Source organism: Phascolarctos cinereus, unplaced genomic scaffold (assembly GCF_003287225.1).
Source record: "Phascolarctos cinereus isolate Bilbo 61053 unplaced genomic scaffold, phaCin_HiC Scaffold_1;HRSCAF=81, whole genome shotgun sequence".
Taxonomy (NCBI): Eukaryota; Metazoa; Chordata; class Mammalia; order Diprotodontia; family Phascolarctidae; genus Phascolarctos; species Phascolarctos cinereus.
In genome coordinates this window covers 19,364,878-19,390,217 of record NW_027555514.1, presented here as the reverse complement: position 1 = coordinate 19,390,217, position 25,340 = coordinate 19,364,878, and the positions used below count along the sequence as shown (strand labels likewise).

The window sequence follows — 25,340 nt, the reverse complement described above, 5'->3', positions numbered from 1 at the left end:
CCCTTTAGCATCCTTATAAGCCTTTACTTGTATAACTGCCCCCAACCCTACCCTGCTACCTCCATTTAAGAACGCTTTATTGTCTCTATGTCTGAGGTGGCCACAAAGGAAAAACTCCTGTCTACATCTGGTCCTCTCCTTCCCCTTCTGCCCACAGGAGATTCCCTTCTTCCATGCCCTACCTCCCTGCTCCAGTAAAAGAGGCTTGTTTAGCAATATCCCTGCCGTATTCATGTAAGGGTCCTACCCTGTATTAGGTAAGACGCTTTGGCAAGGCAGTGAAGGCCAAGGACATATGCACAGGCAAGATTATGGCCCATCAAGAGGCTGGAAAACCTCAAAGCAGAGACACAAGAGATTGGTGCATTTCAACAGTGTTGAAAACTCTGGGAAAATCCACACAGAAGATGGAGAAGTGAGGCTCCCATCACCCCCCCGGAAGGGAACAGAAGAGAGCAGAGATGAACTGAGAGGTCATGTATGGGGTGACTTACGGCAGCATGCAAATGCACAGGCTTGGGGAGAAGTACTGGGGAGCCCGACAGAATACTCAGAAAAGAAAGTTCCTGCCCTGCAGCTGAACGCTCGTATGTGCCCTTCATTAGAAAGGGAGCTCCCTGGGAATGAGGACTGCCTTACTTTTCCATTGGCACCTTTGCACACAGCAAGCACTTGATACATGCCTTCTCATTCACATAGGTAAGCTAGGTATAACTGTGTCTGACTCTTACTAGGACAGGCTGTGGACCATGAACAAAATAATGACTGGCATTTATACAGCACTTTGAGATTTGGGAAGCACTTTACCAATGTCTCGTTTGGTCTTCACAACCACCCTGGGAGGTAGGTGCAGATATTAGTATCCCCATTTTACCATTGAGGAAGCGTTACCAGAGGTGAAGGGACTTGTTCAGGGTCACACAGTTAGTAGGTATCTGGGCCTGGATTTGAACACAGTTCTTCCTGACTCCAGGCCCAGCACTTGCTTGATTCACTCTAGCCTGGCTGCCAGCAGGGATCATTGGATGCTAATGAGATGAAAGACTGAGTGAGTGTTGTTTCCATACTCGAGGGCATGTCTGGATACTGAGCAGATAGGGAGGGTGCTGGGCTAAATCCCCTGCTCACCTTCGGGGAGATGGACACAGGCTTGCTATGAGTTATACCCTCACTTGCTCCAAACGCGGTGATTATTAGACACAGTCTGCCCTGAAGCAGTACTGGGACTCTCTTTGACCAGCAACAACCCATCTCATCTAACTCTCTTCCCTAGCAGTGAAGTTGGGCTGGATTTCCTTTAGGGAGGACAACAGGGGGAGACTAGAGGTGAATAGTTGAGACCCCAGGACTGTGAATTGGGGAAAAAGAAATCTTCCCTCTCTTTCTCTCCCTCCCCACAAGGCGTGCAAGGTAGAGGGGACCCCGGACCTCCCTGGGATGAGGCCTTGCCTCCCAATACTGACCATACCCACAGATTCACCACACCAAGCTCCAGACCTTCTTTGCACTTGAAGGCTTTATTATATTGGAATTGCAGTGATATTATTAACATTTGTACAAACGCACAAAATCTCGTCTCTTCTCAATAGAAAGAGATGTAAAAATCTGACCGAGTCGAACAGTCTCCATGAACCCATTGTCCACTTGTAACAATACATGAGTTCCCGATGCAGGAATAGCAATAAAAACAACAAAAAAGCTTAACATAAAGTTAAACCTATCAAAGGTGGCAGCGAGTATTTACATGTATGTACCAGAACGTTCTCTCCTCCCAGGAAGGAAGGTGGTTGCTTTACATCATTAAACAAAGAGACAAACAAACATGGACATTTTTGCTGTTGACAATTACAAACGGCCCCAAACCCATAACTCAGAGTGACAGCACCTTTTGGAGGGACCTCCGAATGCTCACTTCACCCAGTTCAAAAAAAAAAAAATAGGTCTCTGTGGTCCATCTTGCTAATCCCAGAACAGTCACGTTCAGGGCTTTGGGGGTGGGGACCTTCAAACCTTTGAAGTTCCATCCCTTAGGCTCTAACCTCTCTAAAGAGACTCTCTGCCCTCTAAGATGCTCCTCAGAGGCAGCCCATCCGCTCTTTAGAAGCATCTTCATGAGGCAGAGATGGGTTTAGTGGTACCCAGGTAGCAGAGAAGAGACGAAGCTGATGGAGTCATTCCAATGGGCTGGAGCATTTCTTCTGCCGTGATCACTTCCACTTGAATGCATTTCACACTATGTGCAAGGCACTGTACCGGAGACGCAAGGAGAAAGCCCTCTTCTCCCAATGCTCCCCTTCCTTTGACCACCTCTAGTCACATGTGTAGGGTTGAGATTCTCAATGGGGAAGCCAGAATGTGAGAGGGTGTGGGGTGCACCACCATTTCCAAGGGATATTTACACTAAGTCTTCTGGGCTCCGCCTTCTCAGTAAGCACCCTGAGTCCAAAACTCTTTTACAAAAGAAAAGGAAGCTTGTAATATAGAGCTTAATCTAGGAAAAGTGAGGTTGGTGTAGGAAAAGACATCAAGAGATTGATTTCTAACATGCCAGATATCAGAACTGGGTCTAATCGTAATTCTGGAAACCTGTCCCAAGTCTGACAAGATAACCACCGACCCCTGAATGAGTCCATCTTTGAACTCGAGATCAGGAGTTGGGCCTCTCTTCTTCTGACCTGGTGAAAAAACATGTTTCCCAAAGAAAATTCATGAAATTAAAACAAAAACAAAAACAAAACAAAAAAACCCAGAAACGCTCAAAACAATTTTAGCAATGGTCACTGGAAACCATCCCCTCCCTTCTTCCCACCCCCCCAAAGCAAAAAAATAAAAAGAGATTTTAGAAAGAGATCCATTTCCAGCTTTACAATGACTATGCACTGATAGAGTTGGGGAATTTTAATTTGGGGATTAGGGGGCTTTTTTTTTTTGGTATTTGAATTCACTAGAAATATTATTGCTTTTGCATTTGCTTGTCCTTGGGGCAGAGCCTTAAGGCAGGGGTTGCTGCCCCTCAGGAGGTAAGAAGGCAGAAGAGCCTTCTAGGGACTTAGAGTACACTATCTCCAGCCACCGGAATCTCAGTGGCCTCATTGCTACATTAGGTCGGAAACTAGCTAAAGTGCATCTGCCATACCTCGAACGATCCAGCCCCTTACCCATTCAGGACACTTTGGTTCTCAGGAGGAACAAGGGAACTTTGAAAGTCTAGCTGAGGCTCTACTGCCCACGTTTCACATATTAGCACTGGCTGGTTTTCTCCTTAGCATTCTCTTCTCTTCGCAGTCTTCATCATGGGCTGCTGGGAGACTGAACAAGGCTTAGTAACCACCGGGAGATGCTAGCACGTCAAAATCACCAGAGCCAATGTCTGAGCCAGTGGGAGAAGTGGGTTTGCATGGAGTCATGGAAAAGAAGCAGAGGAAGGAAAACAGGGAAGTAGGCCTAGAGACAGACAGGTAAAGGAGGGCCAGAGGAGAGGACTGGGGACAGAAAAGTTGGGAGTAGGGGCAAGAAAAGTAGAAAAGGAACAAAGACACTAAAGTGCAATTTAAAAATATAAATAAGGTGAAAAGTAGAAAAGAGACTCCGAGTCCCAACTTTCCTGATAGGCAGGGTTCTATCCCAATCTTTAATTGCCATTTCCCTCCCCTTCTCTTATGGGGGCCCAATGGGGCTTCAGAAGTCTACAGCATTGGGTAGGGTAGGGGAATGGCAGTCACTGGAGGAATTCAACATAAGAAAGCTGAGACATTAGTGAGACATGGCGGATGGCTAAAGAAAGCATTTCCAGTTATAATAAGGATTCCCCTTTAGCTGAACTTGGCTGACTCAAATAAAAGGGCTCCTTTTAAAATAAAAAAAAGGAAATAGTTGCCATCTTTGTTTCTCAGTGCTCAGAAGCAGATTTCAGAAACTCTCAGAACAATGAAGCCCCCCAAAACTTTAAGCATCCACCTAAGCAAACTTTTTCATCTAGAGATGGCGAATAGCCATTTGAGACCCTGAAAAAAATGGGGATATCGCACAGCTGGGCTTACTCTAAACTAACACTTTAACTTCCAAAAATGAATACAGCCTCCACAAGAATACTGCTCAGATGGAATGTTTTAAAAATAACATTTATTAATAAATATGTTATAAAATTCTAAATGAAAAATTTCCTGTTCAAATGTTGCTTTGGTCCTCAAACTTGACTTCATAATTCAATGGATATAGTTGAGAAAGTTTGACACGAAACCACAAAGAAGCACATTCTATCCTAGCTGAAAGGTTATTTTAACGGCAGTTATAGTTGCTTAAAAACATGAATTTCCTGCCCCCCCTCAAAAAAAGCTGGTTTATGATATTAATGACAAGCTCTGCTACTATACTAAAATTCATATAAGTAATGGGCAGATCACTACCTGACCATCTCCCATTAACTTGCCCCCACTCCTAATATGGGCTGCATTTAGTTGCATTGCACGGATAAGCTCCTAGGAATATCCACTCCTCTTTAAATCATTCTCATCCTTATAAAACATGCCAAGAAAGCATACCAACCACTTGTCTCTCACTGGCAGTGTTATGACTGTGGCTTGCATAAATTGGCTTGGGCAGTGGGGGAATGCTAAGTGGGAGGACCAGCAAAAAACACAGGGCTTACAACACAAAGCTTGATAATTATGGCAATCAACAGGGGCTGGGATTTCCACCCTGCCTGTTTGGGCCTTGGATGTTGAGAAATGTTTCACGAAGCAATGAAGTTGTGGCTGCCTCGGCTGGCACGAGGCTCCCCCTGACAGACACACCATCAGGTATACTTAACTGTGTTGCTGTTAGTGCCCATCAAATAAGGCATGGGAGGCCCTGTCAAAGTTCCCAGGTAGCCTGGCAGGGATCTTGAACAGAGATGCTGTTGCTAATGAATAAACTACATTTGGATGAAGAAAAGCAGTTTTGTAAACTCTTTCTCTTGGCCTCTAGTCAGGAGGAGCTCTTGGGAAAATGAGATTTACTTCACGGATGAGATGGCTTTCAAAAGGAATAGGAGGGAGGGGGGCTAGAGACTCAACGAAGAGAGGAGAACATCATCGCCCTATGTGTTGAGACACACTGAACAGAAAGACTTAGAGGGCAGGGACTGTTTTAGGAAAGGAAAAGTATTCCATGATGTTTTACTTGAGGTGCTCAGTAGCCAGCTTGGTCCATATCACTCTGCCCAGCATTAGGTTTGGCCAGGGAGCCATCCATTCTGTTCAGCATCTCCAGAAGTCCTGACAAGTCCCCTGACATCTTTTATTGCCTGTATTTCCCCATTGCTAATGAATACACCTAAAGGCCCTTGGTCTGGAAAGAAGACAGTTTATTCTAATTATACGTTTAGGCTGCTTTGCTACCGTGGGGTTGGCTTGGCCTGCTTAGCATAAAAAACAGACGTAATTGAGCTATATAGAATGCCCATCAGTCAGGCTGTCACGTTGCTGAATTAAGAAAAACTGAGGCAAGTTCTTAACCGTCAGAGGCTTTCAGCTTAACGGTGAAAAATATCAATTAAGAGGCTGAACAAAAAGGAAAACCCAACCTTGATTTAGTGACACGTCACTCCCTGGGCTTTCTGACATCAGCAGTACAGTTTTAGAAGGCTGTTTCGTTAAGAACTATATAGACAGGAAAAGGAGAAAAGTTTTGTTTTACTTGTGTGTCTCCCCCTTTGAAAAAAAAAATTATCAAAAAAAAAATCATAAAATGAACACTGCAGTAGCCCATCTCCCCCTCCGACCTTCCCTCCCCACTTTTAGGACAGATGGTAAAGTCCTAGAAAAGAATTTTTGATGGAAAATACCTCCTCTTTTCAAAGCTAAGATACAAATGACATGTTTCTTTCAAAACTAGTCCTTTGAGCACTACCTTGGGAGGTAAAAATCAAGCAAACCCATCCAGTTGTTACCTCTGGAGCATTTTTAAAAAATGAACTATAGATTCAGTATTTAAAATACTTTAAAATTATATGTTTGTCTAAAATATAATAAAATCCTTTACATTTATTTTTTTCTTAATTTTTTTTTTTTGGTTCTTAGACTATATAATCAAGTCATGAGTTACATGGTACACTCAAAACCTTCTGAAAGCAGTTGCATACATGGCAAGAGTTGTCGGGAAAAATATCAATAAAGAGTTTAAGTGTAGTACACAAACTGTCTTTAAAATCATGATGTGTGACCCTCATACTTTTCTTTTTTTCTTCCAAAGAGGCTCTATTCACTCTGAGAGAGAGAGAAAGTAAGGAAAAGGAAGGGAAAACCCACATTCATCATTTGGGGAACTTTTGAGAAAAACTATAGTGCTGATCTTTAGAAGCTAACAAACTCACAGACCTCCTCCCAAAAAATGGAGATGAAGCACAACACCTATTGAAAAAGCATTGTCACCAGTTAGCGCCACTGAGTAGCCCATTTCAATGAGACCCGCCTCAATTCTTGGGCAGCATCGAAAGGTCCATTCACACAAATCGTCAAGATAAGAAATGGAAAAATCATTTTGGGTTCAGCCGAGAACCTTCTTTGCCGTTCTCCTGGTAAAACTGCCTTGAGCCAAAGGCTACTTTCCATGTGATGGGAGGGTAAGAAAAGCACCTGTGGAAACACTGTTTTTGTCCAGGACTTAACGCTATTCTTCCTTTGCCCATTAGGATGGTGAAGCTGGTTTCACAGGCTTAAAACGAAAAATAAATCTCAGGCTATTAGCAGTCGATGATGGAACGACATAACGTGCGTAGTGAATAGAGCCCCTCTGAATTATTATATAGTACATGGATTTTCAATGTTACAGACGGGCCATATAAAACCCGTCGTAATTCAAGGTTGTGATGTTATTACCCGTATCGGGCATTAACTCACAATACAGGCTTGAACAAAGCTCCCTTTCCCAATGTCCCCACAGCTGCCTGTCAATAGCATTTCACCTGTGGCGAGGCTGCCTCTAACTTGCTCTGTTTATTAAAAACATTAAATCAGGCACACGAAACATCTCCTGGTTTCTATTTTGTAAAAACCGAGAGCTTAAATGAACCCCAGCTGTGGGTGAAGGGCTATTGAAAGCCAGGGCTAGCCAATCGTTCTGAGAAGTGTGTTGTTTTAAAAACAACTTTTTTTTTTCTTTTTCACTCATAGAGGGGAGAAAAGGGGGGTGGGGAAGGGAGGACAAGTAGGTGGAAATGAGAAAAAAGGGGATGTAGAGGAAAGGAGAAATGTCATTGGTGAGACAGGGAAGGACAAAGGGTAAATTTGCTAGGGAGAAAATGAGAAAGTTCAAGCCAAGGGAATGAAAAGAAAGAAGAGGGGTAGACATGTTAGAGAGAATTTTTTTGTCAGTTTTATTTTATTCGCTTTGTTCAGACATCCATGTATTATATAATTTTTTAAAAGAAAAAAGAAAAAAAAAACCAACAACAACAGCAGCCGTGAAAAGATTCTACATATACCTTAGGAATCTGGGGATGTCACAAGGCCAACTCTTCCATGTTGGCTATGATGCTTTCCCCCAGATGTACCCCCCAGTTACCTCGGTAGGAATTTCAGTGGATTATTCCATTGGGCCCACTGTTGGAGTTGACCTACTTTCTTGATCTGAGGCCTTGGGGTTAGACTGAAGCCACGGCTATGTACAGAAAGAGGTCATTTTATCAATGAATAACTGGTACCAGAAAGTCGAAGAAAGCACCAAAGTGTTTCCCAAGCAGATACATATTAATTGCATAACTCCCTTTTTTTTTATAACTAAGTATAAAAGACACGTTTCAATAATAACTATAAAAATGAATGAAAGCCAGTCTTGGAAGGGCTTGAGGAGTTTTCCAGGTTTGGGTTAATTCTAAAAATGCCCTTAGCGGAAAAAGGATGCTGTCGAGGAGGCTGACACTGCTTGTCTCTGAAGCAACGGGGGGGTAGCCAGGAGTCTTAAAGGATGGGGTTCAGGTCTGTTCTGTGAGAGGCGAGCTGGCTGAGAGTGGAGCTTCCGACGACCTCGCTGACCGATGAGGAAGTAGTGATGGTATTGTGTTGAATGACCTGCTGCTGGGAGCAAGCCGGGACAGGGCTGGCCGGAGGGCTGCTCTCGGGACCTGGGGGAAACACACGCATATGCATACCCCAATGTAATGTGGTATTCTTGTATGGACTTGCAGACTGCTTAGAGAATCACTTAGAGAAACATTTTTTAAAATTGGTGTATGTGAATTTCTCAACAGTTTCTCTTGGAAGGAAGTAGAAACTCTGTTTCCAAATTCCTTTTACAGAGCTGTGCTTTAATAGTGTTAATAGTGATGATGATGGCAGAATCAATGTGGCTTTAGCAGGTAGTGAGCTAGCCTCGGTAAAAGTCAGAAAAGATCTGGGTTTAAGTCCTGCCCCTGACACACTCCAATTGTAACGCTATGGGCAAGTCAGTTAAGCTCTCAGTGCCCCTAAACATTGTGTTTTACATTATCAATGCTAATTGTTATTGTTATGAGGACCTAGAAGTGTGACCTTGGTCAAGGTATTTAATCCATCTTAGCCTCAGTTTTCCTCAACTATAAAATGAGGGGATCATCATCAGATGACCTTCAGCTTTAAATCTATGATCTCATGACCACAGCTAGAAGTCACATCTCCTCATTTTACAAGCCCGCCTTCACCTTCTCTGAGTGACAAAAGAAAAGGCCCTTCACTTTTCCGTGCCTCAGACAGCTCTGTAAGACTCTAAGTTACAGAGGAGGGACACCTGCAGCTCAGAGAATGGGATCTTAGAGCTAGGAGGAACCTCAGCACTACCCCACCCAGTTTTTTCATCTGACAGATGAGTCACTGGGGGTAGGGTGGGGATGTCACCGAGCTAGTAAATGGCAGCATCATGATTTGAATCCAGGTCTTCTGATACCAAATCCAAGACCCTTTCTATTGTGCTAGGCTGCCTCCCACACTGGAAGTTCCCCCAAACCATGAAATCATAGGTTCAGGTTAAAAAAAAAAAAGCAAAACAGAAACATCTGTTTGTTCATTTATTTTGAGCCAAGTCTGTGATTTTATCCCAGCTCCCTTCAGCAAAGATCAGCACCCGACCTGCAACTTACAGTCTTAGAGAGTTGCTTGGACATCAAGGAGTTAAATGACTTGTCTACAGTCACCTAACTACCAGGTGTCAGACTCGAACCCAAGCTTTCCTGATGCTGAGGCCAGCCCTCTCTCCATTAGTCCATGCCCATTGGGCATCGAAGTCTATACAAGAGTTTTCCTCCCAACACCCCTTCTATGTAGTTTAAGATGCCAACAAACCTACGCTTTCTCCACGATCAAAATAGTGCAAGGAAAATCATTCTTCTATACAAACTTGTCTCTTAGCTATGTACAGACAGTCAAGTATGTTACCAAGATGGGAGGAAGACCCACGTGAGGTAGGAACATTGTAGTCGCTCAATATGAGGAACTCATCTGAAAACACACCGATATTAAAGCATTGCACTCTGACCTTTGCCCCGTCCCCAGTCAATGCTAACTTTGTCACTGGAGAAAATAAAGTGCGAGGAAAGTAGAGTGCTTGAAGGGATCTCAGAGGCCAGCCAGACTAGTGGCGTCATAATTAAGTAGAAAAGGGGGCCACTAAGCTGGACATAAGGACCTCTGCCTGCAGCCTTTAATAGACATAGAAAACCACATATTGACATTATCTATATTCTATTGTATTTTATTTATTTCGTTAAATATTTGCCAATACATTTTAATCTGGTTCAGGTACTCAGGCATGTTGGAGCCTGTAATATGACATCTCTAATCTAGACCAGAAACCTCAATTTAAAGATAAAAACAGAGGCCCTGAAAGACTGACTTGCTTAAGGTCATACAGGCAGTAATCAGAAAAGACTGGATTTGAATCCAGGTCAGCTGACTCCATAGATAACATTCTTTCCATTGTACCATAGAGGGAAGTCTGAAGGAACTCTGTTGGGCTGTGAGGAGGTGGGGAGCCCAGGTAGGAAATGGGTTCAGGTCCTAGCCACCCTCTGGGCATGTGGGTCCTGCTTCCTCTAATTTATGTTCAAGCCTCTGAAGGGCCAGGTAGTAAGTAGCAGTAGCTATGCGAAAAGACCTCCTTCCCATAGGGGCTTCAGAATGAGGGAACTCAGCAGCAAATGTGGCTCCCATTTCCATCTTTCCATCTTTCCTGGAGAACTTTAAGCTGTTTGAAGCCAGAGCAACATCTGGAAGGTTTGGCAGTCCATTGGCAACTGAGTGTTTCTCTACTGGCCACACAAGAGAATGAAAGCCGGGTGGGATTTCCCAACTTGGATTTTCATGGCAAACTCAGCCAGACCTATGGGGAGAGGGGCCAAGATTCCCACCAGTGTTCTGGCAGATGAAGAAGGCTTCGCCAGGGTAGAATGGTCTGACTACACCCCATCTTGAGCTTGGCCTCTATATGGATAGGAAAATTTATTTTTTGAGTCCCTTTTTGAGAAGACTGAGCTACAAAAAGCTGAGTCTGAAATGAGACGAGTCAGAAAAAGAAAATAAGCCAGTTACTTACTTAGATAGCCTTGGGACTCTTTCTGCATGGCAGTTATTGGGCAGTCTTTATGTGTTAACAGCAACTGTTTCAGCTGGGCTACCTCATTTTTCAACATGGAAACTTCATTCTGGAAAGAAAATGAGTCACAGCCTTATTGGAAAGACCAGTGAAAGCATGCCCCAAGCAAGCAAGCTTCTGCATTCTGTGTTTTGTTTTGTTTTGTTTTGTTTTTACTACATAGGATTTGAGTGATAGAGGCTAATCGAGGAAAACAACTCAGCAGTCAGAGGTCACAGGAAAATAGGCTTTTCATCCATCTGCTTGCCTTTCCACTCAAATAAGCTTCTTAGTTTTTCCCTGTACTTGTGTCTTTTTGGTCCTCCGTGCCTGGATTGCACTCTCTCCTCACCTCTACCTGATGGAACCCAGGTCTCCCTTCAAAGCACAGCTCAAGTGGGCTATCTCCTACACGTGGTCTTTCCAGGTAATGATTATTATTACTTATTAATATTATTAACATAATTATCAATTAAAATTATTAATAATGACTTACCATTATTAATCTTATTACTAATAAGAGCTGGTGTTTTTATAGTGCTTTAAGGTTTGCAAAGCACTTTACAAATATCATCCCATTTGGTTCTCACAGAAAACCTATGATATAGGAGCTGTTATTATCCCCATTGTACAGATGAGGAAGCCGAGGATGATTAAGTGATTTACCAAGGGGCCCATAGCTACTAAATGTCTGAGTCAGGATTCAAACTTAGGTGTTCAAGTCAATCAATTAACAAACATTTACCAGATGCCTACTATGTGCTAGGCACTGTGTTAAGCACCAGGGATAAAAAAAAGAAACAACAAAATCCTTGCCCTCAAGGAGCTTACACTCTAAAGGGGGAGACACCATGTGGACAAATATCTATACACAAGCTTGTACAGACTAGACAGGAAACAAGTCCAACATTATCCTCTGTGTTTCCTGGATACCAGAGTGATGTTACTGTTTTATGCCTCTTGAAATTACTTTGTATTTATGAACATTAATCTTTACTTGTGCACATGTTGTCTCCACTGAATGGACGGTAAGTTCTCTGAGGGAAGGGGATATTTCATTTTTGACTTTGTATCTCCAGGGCTTAGTTCAGAGCCTAGAATTTAATAAATGCTTTGTTGAATTAAATACAGTCTTTCCAAAACCTTGTTTATGTGAGATGGGTTTTCATCAGACAAGGAGAACTACAATGAGGCCTCCACACTCTCCAGACAGAGGCTCACTGGGCATCATCACTAATTTGCCTTTACTCCACTGGCTCTACATGCCCCGATTGGAGTCAATGACTGAAGAGGTGAATGGGAGGGCAGAGAACAGAATTTGGATGAGTGATGTGCCTTGGTTGGTGGCCTTCAAACTGACAAGTGCAGTGGAGAAGTCGCCTCATTAATTCACCATCAGATCTCCAAGTCTGAAGCAAGAAACATGAAGGAATGTCACCATCGGTATGATCTCCAATTAGTAGGCAGACTGAGGCTGCTCAGGGCGAATCCCAGCCTACCTACTGGAGCCTTCAGGCCAGCATATCAAGGCAAAGGGAGAGGAAAGATTTAATGCTATGAATCAAATGCAGGAGGTTGACCCGAACTGCGCCCTACGTGTCCCATTTCCCTCAAAATAATGATCGTGGTGTGCCTAATGGCTGGCACATAGTAGGTACTTAACAAATGCCTGTTGATTGATTGGGATGTTTTCTGCCTGATTTACTCAAATAAATTACTTCAACTCTCACTATGCCCTGCGTGAATTGAGCTTAAATGGTGACCCATAAAGGAAAAGCATGTTCTTCACTTTTTAAAAGATTTGTTGGCATCCTCAGTGCCTTAGAAACAGGCAATGGTAACTGAGGGCTGAACCAAGGTGCTTCCACTTGATAAAAATTAACTTCAAACTGGACAATATTTTGGATAATTCCACCTTACAATCATGACAAATGATTGCCTTATCGTTGGCTAATGTCCATTCACAATTTGCCAAAAACAATGGCCCACATGAACCTGAACAATTTTCCTCCTGAAAATAATACCCACAAAGCATGGGTTTATTTTGGTTATTTTGGGTTGGTTTGTGTTTTTGAGACTGGGTATCCCTATCTAGCTTAGGCTGGAAGTGAGGCAGCCATTCACAGGCTGGCTCCCACTGCCAATGGGCATGGAGGCTTTGACCTTTTCCAAGTCTGATCGGGGCCAGCCTCTCTCTCCTCATGCAGCCTGGTAGCTCTCTCCACCCCTATCCAATTCCCCACAGGCTTCATATTGGTACCAGACTTAATGAAGACATCTGATTGACTTTTAGTCTTATTACAACTCACAATTCCTGAGCTCGATCAATCCACCAGCATCTGCCTCCCTAGTAGCAGGAATTCTAGGTGTGCCATACCCCACCTGGCCCAGAGCATGAGTTTTAATATGGTGGTCACTGCATTCTCTCTACATTGCCTCTTTTTGTATCCCCATGGCTTAGCATAGTGCCTGTACACAGTAGATGCTCCATAAATGCTTATTGACTGACTGACTTCCAATAGGAACTTGGCTCTCCAGCCACTTATCTCACTAATAAAATAGGCTTATTTTGATCTCTAAAGATATATTTCATTTTTATGCTTATCTTTTTAAAAAAGTCTTTTTCCAATGTTATCAGCAAAAAAAAATTGATTACATTCTCTGATGTTAACTACTCCAATATGCCAATCAATGAAACTTCTAACATTATACTTATACATTACACTTCTTCCTCAAAAGCTTTCAAAGTTAACAACTGGATACCCAAAATAACTATTCAACAATGAAAAAAAATCATCTGATTACATATGGAAATTGTTCTTCTGATTGGAAGCAGCTCACAAAAGGAGGTTGGGTTGACCCAAAATAGGGATGATTGAAGAATGTCCCACCAAGCCCACTGCTCTTAAACTGACATTTAACAATTTTAGTGAAATTTGGGAAAAGCCAATTTCACGTACGTGAAGATTTCTTTTTGTCTTGGAGAGCACGGTTCCTTTCTCTACTTTAACTCTTTCTCTCCCTAGGAAGTCTGCCTTATCTTTTATGAGCCCTAGAGAAACTCACTTTTCAGACCAGACTTAGATCTGATATGATTCTTGGTCACACAAAATGTTCTTAATAAGTTATCAAGGATAAAGAAAAGATGAGAGGCAGACTAGGGGCTGGGGAAGATGCCAAGGCTTTGGAGTCAGGGGCTTGCCTGGGTTTGAGTCCTGACTTTGACACTTCCTTCCTGTTAAGTGACTTGGGACAAATCAGTTATCTTTTCTGGGCTTCAATTTCCTGGTCAATAAAATGGAATCTTTCCAGATGTAAATGCATGAGCTTTAGCAGCTCCAAATCTATGCTCTCGATAGCAACACCCACCACATACTTTGTAGAAGCCATAAAGTAATTAAGTTTGTCAAAAATCACAAAAAACAGATATTCAGACTCTAATTAGAAGCTTATAGATTCAGATAATAGAAGATAATTCTTAAGAAAAGGCCAAATGCTCCCCTAGTCTTTAGTGTGCGATCAACAGTAATTGGCCAGGTTTACTATGGACAAGTGGCCTTTCTTCTATCTCTTCAGGTACTTACCTGGTGACCTGTTTACATGACTTGATCTGGGAACCAACATTCACCAAGTCTATAAACTAGAATTCCTGCTTTCCCCCACTGGAGAGAGGGAAGAAGAGGAGGGATGAGAAGGGTAGAAAGAGGAAGAAAGAGAGAGGAGGTGAGAAGAGGAAGAAGGAAAGGGGGGAGGGAGGGAGAGAGAGAGAGAGAGAGAGAGAGAGAGAGAGAGAGAGAGAGAGAGAGAGAGAGAGAGAGAGAGAGAGAGAGAGAGAAAGCGAGCACATTCTGCCCTCTCTGATGGTTTAGGAGTGTTGGAATTCATTTCCATTTATTCTTCCAGCCCGTCCTGAGTCACACCCTTTCTGTTCAATGTTCACTCAGAATTGTTGATTGCCTCTTCCTTAAGTAAACAGCTCTGAATTCCGTTGTTTAGGCTGCATTTTGGAGCTGGCTGGCTCCCTCCTTTGGCACACCCTGACCCATTTTACAGTAAGATTTTCACTTCCTTGAGAGTTGCTACAAGCAGCCAAATCACCTCAATGAACAACATTATGTGCTCTCCTGGCCCAGCACCAAAGTCTTATCTGAAACGTGGTACACTTGCGGAGTGTTTCCATGTGCTGATCCCAAAGCACCTAATAAACGAGCCTGTCAGCTCTCATGCTACAAACCAGGAAACTGAGACCCAAAGAGGTGAATCAAGGACAAAATTCAGGGAACCAACTGATGCCCTGACAAGTTAGCATCATGTCCTCGTGGAGATGCACATCTGTTCACACACATGTTTTATTTCACAGTTAAACGCTGGCTGCCAGATAATATCCCCAGTAGAGGAGGATCACTAGCATGTCACACCTACACACCTAACTCTTCAAGGGGGCAGGAGGTAAGGAAGATCCGATGTCCATGGCTGAGAAAAGAAATGCATGGGGCAATCTATAGTCACAGGAAGCCTGGTAGAGGGGATGGAGCACAGGCTGGCAAGGCAGGAGATCCTCCTTACCTACTCTCATCCAAGTTTCTTCACTTATGGAATGGGGCTCACAGGGACTGTAGTTCCTTCTCATACAAGAGTATAAAATCACAGACTGGACACTGGGAATGATGCAAGTGAGGCAATAAAGACACAAAAAAGTCACTCCACCAGGTCACATAGCCAGTAGGTAGGATCTGAACTCAAGTCTTTGTGACTCCAAATCTAGTTCCAGGATATAAAGTATTTTGTAAACTTAATGTACCATAGAAACATCCCATTATTATCATTATTATAGTACACAGAGGATCAGGAAACCTGACTTCTGGTCCTCTCTCTTCCCCTAACTCATTGCGTGACTGGTCAATCCTGTCCTGTCTGATGCCTCGAGGGAAGGGGCTGCCTCCCCATTTTATCTGCACCCCCAACGCACACAAGAGCTGCTCAAGAAATCCTTGTCCATTGGACTGGCAAGGCTCTCCCTACCTCCAATGTCTCTCCCACCAAATTACCTTGTATTTCTTTTGAATGCATTTGAATATACTTAGCGATATACATACTTTGTTTTGTTTTTCTTTCCCTGAAACAATGTAATCTCTTTGAGGGTAAGGAGATCACATAGTGGACAGGACTCTTGGACACAGGAAGAGCTGGGGACAAGTCACACTTTGGAGCCTAAGCCTGAATGAGGAAGTCATTCAGCCCCTCTATGCCTCAGTTTCCTCATATTTAAATGAGGGGGTCGGACTCAATAGCATCTAACTATCCTTCTAGTCCTAAATGTATGATCCTATGACTTTCTTTTTTATTTTTGTATCCACTGTACCTAGCATACAGGAGGCTTTTAATAACAATTTAAATATTAACTGATTAAACTAATAATTAATATTAACAGATCTTTACTGATCACCACTGAACTACATAATCTCTAAGGTCTATTTTGGCTTATAAATTTGGTCTCTGATTGTTTTTGTGAATAAAGCCTTCTGTCTTGTTTTTGTCTTTGTGTGCTGACACCTAACACAACTCCTGGCACACTGTAGGCACTTAATGTTTTTTTTACTTTGATTCATTATGGTCATTAAACAATGAAACTCACGTGGTTTTCTTACATATGAATTTTAGAAGTCACAATGTCAAAGAACTAGGATCGGAAGTGACCATGTCCTCCATCTAGATCACTTCTTCCATCCATTTCCATTTAATAGGTGAGGAAATTGGGGTCAAAGAGGAGATGCTAAAAAATCAGCAATTGCTTTTTTGACAACCAATGGTCAACATGGTTGAAAGTAGGAACCTGCCCTGGAGTTAAGAGCAGGAGACAGAAAACTTGGGCACTGTCTTTGCCAAGAACACCCCAAAATGGGACTGTGGAGAGTGGAACACACCTAAAAATGACTCAACAACAGCAACAGTGTGTGTGGGAGGGCCTTTCTTAGTCAGACTTCTCTTATTTCATGAATTGCGCTCAAAAACACTCTCTCTATCCCTATGTCCACCTGTGAAAGTATATAAGATTAGCCAAATATTTACAAAGGTGTCTTGAGCAAGGTTGCAGTGGCTTTGAATGGGAAAGAGCTGAGTTTGAACCCCGCTCTCCCACTATTATTATGAAACATATTATGAAATAGAGAAGGTTGTGAGTAATCATGGCTGGGACTGGGACACCTCATAAGGCAAGGCTGCCTATGTGGCTCTGGATGAATCACCTCACCTTGTTGAGCCTCAGTTTTCTCATCTGTAGAACAGGAAGGTTCTGAATCAATGAGCCTAGGATTCCAATTATATTCATGAACAAAGTTAATGGCTAGCACTGATAGAATCTCCTGCTAATAGGAGCCCTTTCACTATAGGCTTTTGAAACCATTTGGGATTGCTATTCTGAAGCTGGTAATCATTTGCCTATGCTCCTTGGAAGGGTAGAGGGTCTCTGGACACATCGATTCAGCCCAGAAGGCAGCCCCAGTGTGGAGGTGCATGCCCATGGAGAAACATAGATTTAACTACAAGGTTCACGAGGCGACAGTCAAACACACTTCTAATGGTGGGGCCAGCAATTGGGGGATTTTCTGATGTCATTTGTGAAGGGACCCAGCCGAAGTGTTCTTGGGAGTGAGCAAAATTTTGTGCCAAAAATTTAATTACGACAATGAGCTGCAGAACGTAGACATGTTTTTGTTGATTAGCTGAGGGCGAGTTGGGCATATTCAGAATCAGGGGACCTTCAATTTGTCAGGCAATGGCTCCCATCTGGCTGGTGCTTTTGCCAAATCCCAAATCTGGGCTCTTGTTGTGTCTAAAATTTCAGCATCTCCTTGTACCACATGTCTTTGCATTTAGATTTTTTTAAAAAAGTCAATTATTGTTATGAGTGGCCAGATGATCCCATTATCCCTAAATCTAGAGATCCACTGAGAATCACATTGACCTTTGATAAATCTTGAGGTAATGTCAATTAATCTCTGAGACAAAAGAGGGGGGGAAAAGGCTTCCTTCTTTCATCTGCAAGGCTGGGGCTTGCTGAAAAAGGGAAAAAGGAATGCAGAGTGTATAGAATGGGGAGTCGGGAAACCTTCATCTAAGTTACAGATTTAGAGCGAGTTTCTTAGAGGTCATCCAGTCAAAGGCCCCCACCCCTCACTTTTAGATAAGGAAACATAGGCCCAGGAGGAGCATGACTGACTTATCATACACTCCCAGATTTAGACCTGGAGGGGACCTTTGAGGTGGATCTAATCACAATCTCTTCATTTTATGATTGAGGAAACTGAGGCCCAGAGTAGTGAAAGTGGCTTCTGTTCATACACTTAGAGCAGAAGGGAATCTTAGAGAGAATCCAGGCTAAGCCTGCCATTTTACAGTTGGGGAAACCGAGGTTGAGAGTGGGTAAGGGTTCATGGTCGTACAGGGAGTAAGGCAAGAAGTGACAGAGCTGGGATTTGATTCCAGGTCCCCTGACTCCAAATTCAGCCTCTTTCTACCACATCTTTCTACTACCCTTGTTTGGTATAATGGATGGAGGGTTGGACTTGAGAGTCAGAAAGATCTGCATTTGAATCCTGCTTCAGATACTTATTAGCCATGTGACCCTGAGCAGGTCACCTAAGTACTCTCAGCTTCAGTTTCCTCATCTGCAAAATGGGAAAAATAAAAATACCTACCTCACAAGGGGCTTTTGTCGTTGCTGGGTTTTTGTTTTTGTTTTGTTTCATTTTTGGTGAGGATTAGATGAGATAATACATATAAGTACTTTTCATTCAGTTCAGTGGTTTTCAGTCATGTCCAACTCTCTGCGACCCACTTGGGTTGGGTTTTCTTTTTTTTTTTTTCAAAGATATTGGAGTGATTTGCCATTTCCTTCTGCAGCTCATTTTACAGATGAGGAAACTGAGGTAAACAGAGTGAAGTGACTGGCCCAAGATCACACAGCTAGTCAGTCTGTGACTAAGTCACAGTCACAGTCAGACCAGGTCTGGCTAAGTGCTACAGAAATGTGATCTCACTATGATTGCTTTGCTACTAACTGTGTGACCCAGGAGAAGTGCCTCTAGAAATATAGATTTTCTCACTGGTACAATGTGGGTTGGGAGGAAGCAGGTGAAGCCCATCACCTCAGAAGCTCCCCCAACTCTAACACCTGGGTATAGCATCCAGGGATCTGGGGCCTCCAGACCACCGGGGACCTGCTCTAGGAGGGTAATGGATAGTAGGGCCTAGGATGCCATCTTATTTACTTAGGACGGGTTGTTCCAGCTGCAGATGGTGAATGCCCCGACCTGACCAGGAGGTTCTTGGTTGGAAAACAACTCTCCAGTGGCAGGAGGCCATCTAGACCTTGGCTCCCCAGGCTGGCTGGAGTTTGTTTGCTTAGCACCTTCCCCTTTGGTTTATTTAACATTTGGATCTCAGGGCTGGTCTCCAGAGAGAGACACCTTTGCTTCTTACAAAGGTCCAGTGAGAGGGAAAGGGTCACAGAGAGGTACCAGGACGGATGGCATCTCTACCATTCAGAACAATATATCTCAAGGCTAAATACTAAGCAAGATGGGCCACATTGGCGGGGTGTGATTCCCACTCCCATTAGACTAACAGGGGGGAAGACAAAGAACTTAGTATTTACTCGTGTGTGTGTATGTATGTGTGTGTGTGTGTGTGTGTGTGTGTGTGTTGTAGATGTCTTATTTAACAAGAGGGGATGTTTGTGTGTACTTTAATGTTTTTCCACCTTGGGGGACTGGAGTCCTAGCACTCCTTTCCTTCACTGGTTTGGCTCTAAAAATTTTTTAAATTAGTGAACTGGGTCAAATGAAGGACATATTAGATGTATATGCTGGCTAAAAATGCATACTAATACACTAGTGTCAAGTAACAAGTATATTTAGAAATCAACAGAGCTTTTCTCCCTTTCCCTCTTTTCACATCTCTCCTTCCCTTTCCTGCCAGTTTGATGCTTTGGGGGGATAAGTTCATGGCATTTTGCTCTGAGGAATTTCAGGTATGGAAATCTCCTTCACCAATGTAGTTTGGCTACTCTCTGCAATGTAAGATCATAGTATTTAGAGCTAGAAGGGGCCTTTAAGAAAACCCCCTCCTTTCACAAATGAGGAAGCTGATGCCTGGAGAGATAAAGTAACTTACCCAGCCTCAACCAGCTGCCAAGTGGCATAGTCAGGATGTGAACCCAGGTCTTTGGATGTCAATTCTGACACTCTGGACCATGCAATACTTTTGTCAGTAACCTATAACTTGGTCCTTTTGGGCATCTCCTGATACACAATCTCCTACCAATGCAAATGGTAACACAGAGTATGGGAGGCTGCCTACAGCACCAAAGTAGTTAGTTTGGGGTCACACTGATGGGTGCCAGAGTTGGGATTTGAACCCAGCTCTTCCTAATTTCAAGGTCAGCCCTCTAGCTACTATACCACATTGTCTCACATGACATTCATGCCCTAGAAAAATCTGTGAGGACTCATATTAGTGGAAACTCAATAAGTTTTTCATTTAATAGATGAAGAATCTGAGACCTAGAGAGATGATGTGACTTCTCATCTTGTAGATGTATTCCACATAAAAACTGGTCTATTTATGCTAGCCTAATTGCCTTGATCTAAGTTCACGCACATCACGAAGCCTGCTGGAGTGATGTGGGGTGCCCTCATGCTCTCTTCCCCATATTTTCCACCTTTCCCATCACTCTTCTGGGGACCTTCTTTCTTTCTTTCTTTCTTTCTTTCTTTCTTTCTTTCTTTCTTTCTTTCTTTCTTTCTTTCTTTCTTTTTTTGTAAAGTGGTTCCCACGAAAGGCACATGTAAAAAAAAAATCAAGAAAGAAAAAAATATGAAGATAGACTGAGATTTGACCTGGGTTGGGGTGGGGTATCAAAATACAGAAGCCCTGAGTTCACAGAAGCATAGAACCTCTAAATTGTATGGGTTGGCCTCAATGGGCTCTGAGATCCCTCCCAACTCTGAGGTTCAAGGATTTGATGATCTCGTGAAAGACAACTCCCAAGATGGTGGAGTCTAAGCGTTCTGTACAGGAATCACCAGTCAATGGTCATCCTGACTTTGCCTGAAGACCTCACATGAGAGGGGATGTCCCTGCTTCCTGCCCAGCTCCCTGCATGAGGAAGCTTCTTTTTACTGGCCAGTAAGCCTGGCCTTCTTTATCGTCTTACTTTGCTCCTACTTCTGCTGTCTAGGGGAGGGGCCAAGCAGAAGAAAAGAATTCCTGCCTTTAACATTTTCTCCCTTTGTGACCTTGGGCAAATAGACTCCTCTCTCTAGGTTCTCATTTCCTTCTATCTCCAACTTGGGTATGAGATAAGGGCATGTGTAAGAGCCCTCCCAGCTCAAAATCATTTGAAATCACATCAGTCCGTTTCCTTTGGCAATCCCCATTTTAACCAAAGAAAAACTGTGACTATTCACTGTAAGCAAAAGGTGGGGGGGAAGAAAATCCCAAACAAGTACCAGTGACTCAATCCTGCCTGTGATCTCATCCCAGTGTTTGACTGGTGAATCGATCTGAAACCATGTGGTTTCTTTCTGTCAGACTGAGGCCACGTTCTGTAGGAGTCTTTTCTGAAGCTCCCCTTCTCACAAGTGATAATATTTCTCCCTCCTCAAATTAGTTTGTATTAACTACAGTTCTTACATAGTGTGAATGATATATACATATACTATGCATGTGTGCGTGTATATATATATAAGATATATAAGATATATATAGAGAGAGATATATATCTGCATATCTATATCTATATCTATATCTATATCTATATCTATATCTATATCTATATCTATATCTATATCTATATCTATATCTATATCTATATATATATATATATATATCTCTGCCTATCTATTGTTTCTTCCCTGTAGAATGTAAGCTCCCCGAAAGCAAGGACTATTTATATTCCTTGCCTTTCTATTCCCAGTGCCTAGCATAGTATAGTTTACAAATAGTAGGCACTTAATATTTATTGAATTGAATTGGTTATCTTTTTTAAAGCATCATCTAGATCTGCTCTCCTATCTGAATAAGACATCTGCCAGTACATCTGGCAAGAGGCGAAAACGGCACGCGCCCTCTGATTTTGCCAGATCCCACTTCAATGACTCCCTGGAAAGGAGTCGAGGGGAGCAGCTACGGATTAAAGACCTCAGAGATGGCACCTATGTTTTTGCTGGCGTCCCAATGTGCCATATTTGTGCTTAGGTCAACCAGTGCCTGTGGGTTCCCCGGTGCCCAGTGTACACAGGGCCTTTGTATGGCGGCAGGAGAGCCAGGGGCCCGCACCTGAAGCTGCATGTTTGTCTGGGTGAGTTCTTCCGCTTTTTTTTCCAATGACATCACCCAGACCTTCCTCTTCTGTCTACAGCGGGTGGCAGCAGCCCGGTTCCTTTCCAGAAACTTCCTCCGCCTCTCGTCTGGGTCCTCGTCCACCACCCTTCGCCGACGCCCCCCAGCTGGCTGGGGCGGCTGTATCGTCTGGGTGGGCTGCATCTGCTGTGTCGCTGGTGAAACCTGCCCAGGGTTGGAGAAGGGAAGGGAGAAGGATGAGCAACCGAGCCCGAGCTGGGGAGCAGAGGCAGGGGACAGGGGTCTGATGCCTCAGTTGATCAAACGATCTCTTCCGGGAGTTTGAGAAAACAGACTAAAATACAAGTGGCAACCTCGGGATCTCTGGCCCCATTCAAGGCTCAGACCAAATGCTGCCCAATTTCCCTCATTGCTCCTGCTCCTCTTCCCCAACCACTTTGCGTTTACTCCACATACATTTCATATTCACTTACACCTTATTCTCCTCCGGCAAAATGTAAGCTACTTGAAGGTGGAATCTATTTTCATTTTGGTCTTCATATGCACAGCTTCTGAGATTCTGGCCCAGAGCAGGCCTTTAACAAATGTTTGTGGTCTTGAACGGAAATGGCATCATTCTTTTGAACTCATCACCTGAGTCTGTTCTCCTATCTTTACCAAATAGCTGACAGATTTCCTGGTAACCAATCACTCACTCAATCAGCATTAATTAAGCACCCACTGTATGCTGGGCTCTGTGCTAGACACCTACAGATAGGAAACATTCCTTGCTCCTGAGGAGGTAACATGTGAGTGAGGGAGACAAAAGACACACACACAGAAAAGGACTGGGTAAACTTTTTTTTTTTGTGGGGGAGAGGAAAGATAGGAGAATGGTGGCAATTCAGTGACTTTGCCAGATCTGACTTCAGGGGGAAAATACTGTCTCCGGAGTCAGAGGACTTGGGTTCGAATTTTGCCTCTGATGCTTCCTTAGGTGTATGACTTTTTGGGGAAATCACGACATCTCCCTGGGCCTCAGTTTCTTCCTATGTAAAATGAGGGGGTCAGAGCAGATGGCCTGTGAGATTCCTCCCAGCTCTCCATCTAGGGTCCTATAACCACTGTAGAGGCTCTAGGGAATGCTCTTCTGATGCCTTCTAACCTCCCAAGGCACTCAGAAAATTCCACCCTGATGCCTTTCCCCCAACAGGGGTGATTGAAAATGTTTCATTTAAGTTGAAATGGAAAACAAATAAACAATGTGGTAAAAAAAAAAAAAGGAGAGAGAGAGGTCAGGTTTGTGGCCTGAACTTTGATGACAGATCTCGGCCATCTGGAAGAGTTCTCCTAGCAGCGGTCAGTCTGCCGCTTCCCTAAGACTCACATTGGAGAATTGATCCCAGAGTGACAGAACCCAAGATGAGTCTGGAACAGCCTTCACTGCCTCACAGGTCTGAGCACAAGGAGGCAGGTGGTCTCTGGAAAGACACTGGCACCCATCCAGCCTTCGAGCCCCTTACTTAGCATCCCTAACACCTAGATATTGTTTCAGGGTTTGCAAAGCACCATAAGCTCTGCTGAAATGTTGGCAAAATGCTTTACATAAATTCTCTGCCCCCAGCTTCACCCTACAGTGACTGGAAGACCTTCCTGCAGGAGGAATGGAGTTCACTGTCTCTAAAAACAATCTGGGAATAAATGAGAAGCATTAGGGTGCAGAAAAAAGAGAGCCGGAGCTTCAAAGTTGGGAGAGACACAGGTTCAGATCCCGTCTCCAGCTGTGTGGCTCAGGGAAAGCGCCTTCCCATGTCTGATCCTCAGTTTTCTCACTTGTAAAATGGGCTAATAACGCATCTGCCTCATATATTCATTGTGAGAATCGAATGAAATGAATTCGACAGTGACAACAGCAAAAGGCCAGGGGGCATTGCTGCGCTGCTGGATTCCGTTTGTGTGAGATGTTCGCGGTCTCAGGGAGTCAGATGCGCCACAGCCCATGGCGTCACTGGGTCCCTGGTGTCTCCCAAGCCTGTTCTGACTGTGCTTGACCAGGTCTCCTCAAGGCTCAGGGACATTTCAAAGTCCAGCCATCTCCTCCATTGCTGCCTTTGCCTTCCTTCCCCACCCAGATACACGGCACCTCGAGAGACCCTCAGGTCTGTTCCCGTGGGCTTGGACACCTGGCCCCTCCCCCCATGCTCCTCTTTTTTTCATTCATAGGAAAAACAAGTTCGTTTCTCAGTCACCCGGATTTACCGCTGTAATCTCCATGAAGATGTTTTACTAGAGACTCTTTGCCTGTGTGAGTACTTGGCTGAAAGTGTAAGAAATGGAACCCAACAGCCTGCCTCTCCAATATTCCCTGGCACAGAATCAGCATTTAGTATGTGTTTGTTGACTGACTGACTGACTGATGAGGACTCATCGGCATGGCTAGAGTCGTCATCCTAATGGCTATCAGTTGACATCGTGAGGGATGGCAGATGGGCGGAGATACAGTTTGACCCCAAACTCTATCAGACTCTGTGGATTTCTGTGCCATTAGTCTCTGGGTTGTGTTTGTGTCTGTGTGTGAGCTGACTTTTATATAATACAAGAGTTCCTCAAAGCCACTTATTGGTGACTTCATAACACCCACTAGCCTCCTAATGCACATTAGTGAGAAAACAGATGAACCGTCTAAAGCCTTGGTCCCTCTAGGGACCATCGAGGTAACCAGCCCTGTTATTGGGAAAGACTGAGTGGTTGTCACTTCAGAGGCCTAGCACCGGAGCCAAACCACCCACTCCAAGGCAAAACATCTCTGCAGAGAACATGCTGAACTGCCCGTCTATTTTTGCTTTTATCCAAATCCTTTTCCTGTGTGAAATAAATCATGAGCTCATATTCATATTCGGGGGACCAGGCTTAGCAAAAGGGTGAGGTTGGCAAAGTGGATTTTCGGTTCCCCTCCATCGGCCTTTCAGGGCCTCCCTTCCAGGACCTTCCACCAGTCCTTCATCTCTCGAGGTGGTCAGTCCCCCTTCTTCCCCCTCCTCCGTCCCCCTCTCCTACCCCTCAATGCTTTAAGCTGAAGATGTGAGTTATGTTAGAATGTCAGACCTAGGGCAGGGCCAGTAGAGAGGTGGTATTCAACAGGGGGAGCCCTCCCCTTGTTCCTGCTTTTGTAAAGTCTCCTGTGCTGCCCTGGAAGACAAGCAGACAAGCCAAGCCTTGGGGATGGCCAGTATGAGTGTTACAGGAACAGATCTGTATGTCAGAGGGTCGGCTCCTAATCCGGGCTTTGCCCTCACAGCCTTGTGACCTTGGGCAAATCACTACTCTCTGTAGAATGGAGACTGGACTAGAGCATCTCAGAGGTCGCTTCCAGGCTGAATCTGAAGATCCTTCTCCTTTAGCCAGGAGAGATT

At 43.8% G+C, this 25,340-nt stretch overlaps 1 protein-coding gene across 4 annotated transcripts in view; it reads right to left on the bottom strand.

The window, feature by feature from the left end:
* CREB5 (cAMP responsive element binding protein 5) overlaps positions 1 to 25,340 on the bottom strand; it is a 509,250-nt gene that overhangs the window by 6,305 nt on the left and 477,605 nt on the right. For 3 of the 4 annotated variants that reach the window (XM_020993292.2, XM_020993293.1, XM_020993296.1), the window contains 3 exons: positions 21,925 to 22,152; positions 10,546 to 10,654; positions 1,499 to 8,104 (listed from right to left, as the gene is read on the bottom strand). In XM_020993292.2, coding sequence (XP_020848951.1) covers positions 7,941 to 8,104; positions 10,546 to 10,654; positions 21,925 to 22,152 — 501 coding nt within the window. In that variant the 3' untranslated portion in view covers positions 1,499 to 7,940. Of the gene's footprint in view, positions 1 to 1,498; positions 8,105 to 10,545; positions 10,655 to 21,924; positions 22,153 to 25,340 lie in introns of those variants that run through there. The other variant, XM_020993294.2, reaches the window with a different exon arrangement.